Source organism: Suricata suricatta, chromosome 16 (genome assembly GCF_006229205.1).
Source record: "Suricata suricatta isolate VVHF042 chromosome 16, meerkat_22Aug2017_6uvM2_HiC, whole genome shotgun sequence".
NCBI lineage: Eukaryota > Metazoa > Chordata > Mammalia > Carnivora > Herpestidae > Suricata > Suricata suricatta.
In genome coordinates, this window is record NC_043715.1 from 47,219,328 (window position 1) to 47,221,381 (window position 2,054).

General features: G+C 55.6%; 1 protein-coding gene across 1 annotated transcript in view; it reads right to left on the reverse strand.

Annotated features, from left to right (window-relative positions):
• Positions 1–269, reverse strand: part of CD177 (CD177 molecule) — a 5,579-nt gene extending 5,310 nt beyond the window's left edge. Inside the window, exon 1 of the mRNA XM_029924305.1 lies at positions 254–269. Coding sequence (XP_029780165.1) covers positions 254–269 — 16 coding nt within the window. The remainder of the gene's footprint in view (positions 1–253) is intronic.
• Positions 270–2,054: the final 1,785 nt, after the last annotated feature.

The window sequence follows — 2,054 nt, forward strand, 5'->3', positions numbered from 1 at the left end:
CCCCCCCCCCCCCCCCCCCCCCCCCCCCCCCCCCCCCCCCCCCCCCCCCCCCCCCCCCCCCCCCCCGCTTCAGGCCATGCACATCTCCAGAGGGAGCCATTATTATTCCCACAGCAACAACGTGAGGGGAGGGGATGGTGTTTCTATGGTGCACAACCTGTACAGACGTAGTGATGGCTCCATTGCCAACTTTCACCGTGCATTCGTCCGTTCATTTATTTGCTTATCCAATCAATATTTATTGACCACTCACTGTATGCCCCATTCATAGTGTCCTCGCACTGGGAGATGGGGAAACGCAGCCCTGCCTGTGTGGCAAAGTTTAAACTTGCCAACAGTGAAATAGAATGTATGTATAAAGATGTCAGAAATAAACACAGAGTTGCATGTTGCACGTTCATCTCTTTCTCCTCCGCTACTGCTCCCCCCACTTTCTCCGCACCCCCCTCACTGTGGAGGACAGCCCTGATTCTTCTGATTTGTATAGGCTTGCAAAAGCAGATTGTTAAATATTTCAGAATGTCGCCAGCCGGTTGTTACATGACTGGTAACTTGAAATCAGACATGGCAGGACTATTTATACCACAGAAATAGGCCAAAGTTGGGGCGCCTGGGTGTCTCGGTTGGTTGAGTGTGAGACTCTTGATTTCGGCTCTGGTCATGATCCCAGGGTCGTGGGATTAAGCCTCAAATTGGGCTCCCTGTGGACCCTGCTTGGGATTCTGTCTCTCTCTCCCTCTGCCCCCTCTCCCTTGCTCATACTCTCTCTTTCTCTCTAAAATTAAAAAAAAAGAGAGATAAGTTAAAAAAAAAAAAAAAAGAAAGAGATCGATGTTACAAGGCACAGTGTTGACGCTGTTTTTCTGAATAGCTGGATTTCTAGCACATCCCCTGGTCCCATCTCTCTCTGGCCAGGAAACTTGGCTTTGCCAATGTCAAGGACTCTCCTATCTTGGACAGAGATGTATTTCCACTACAGCCCCTCCCTTTGCCATACTTCAGCGCCCTGGGGGGTGGCCAGGAGGTGGACACTCTGGGGCCTGAATTGCCAGGAGTAGGGAGAACAGAGGAAGAGAAATGCATGAGGGACCATCGTGAAGAAGGGAATAAAAAGGTAACAATAGAAGAAAGAAGTGAGACCCAAGAATCAGCGGCGGGCAGAGGTGGAAGCAGAGAGTAGCCAATACCCACCCAACCATGTCCTCACAGGCACTTGGGCTATTGCCCCTCCTGGGGCCAGGTTGCCGTGAAGAAACTGCCTGAAACAGGGTGGGGGTGGGCAGCCTTATAGCTGGGCTCAGGAGGACGGGGGGCTGAGTGGCTGGACCAGGGGGCCTGGGGGCCTGGATGTTTCTGACTGCCAGGGCGTCTGGGGGCCTGGACCCCTGGGCCAGCGAAGGGGAGAAGACCCAGATTTCTTATCCAGTGAGATTCAGAGGGTGGGCCCAGAACTCCTCTCTCAAGGCCCTCCCTGCTGCCCTTTCCTGGTGGCGGGGGCTGTGGGAAGATATAAAAGGGCTGGGCTCCCAGGAGAAAGAGAAGGAGCCAGAGTTGCAGCTGTCCTGACCATGAGCCCTGCGCTGCAGCTGGCTCTCCTGGGCGCCACCCTCGTGTTGCCCCGTGAGTGAGGACCCCGACGTGGGAGGGCCTTTTCCTGGAGGATGGGCTCAGGTGGATTTTTCTTCCCATCTCAGGAGCGCAGGCCCTGATCTGTCAGAAGGCGACACGTGAGTTTCTGAGTGATGTAACGAAAATGCCCCCTCGCTGGACGTTTGAACAGGAGAAGTGTGAGGAGAGCTGGGGCTGCCAAGACACGCTGATCCTCATTGACAATGGTGAGAAGAGCCCCGGGGGCCCCAAGCCTGACTCCCACCCTTCCCTGGGAGAGACGTCCCTCCCTGCCCAGTCCTGCTGTGTTGTGAGGGACTCAGCCAGGGAGCCCAGTCACCTCTCCAGCCTCTTACCCCACTCAGACTACCATCAGACCCTCTCTCTAGGACCCAGGAGTCCAGGCCCCCAGTCCCTCCTCCCTCAGACCCAGGGGTCCAGCCCCC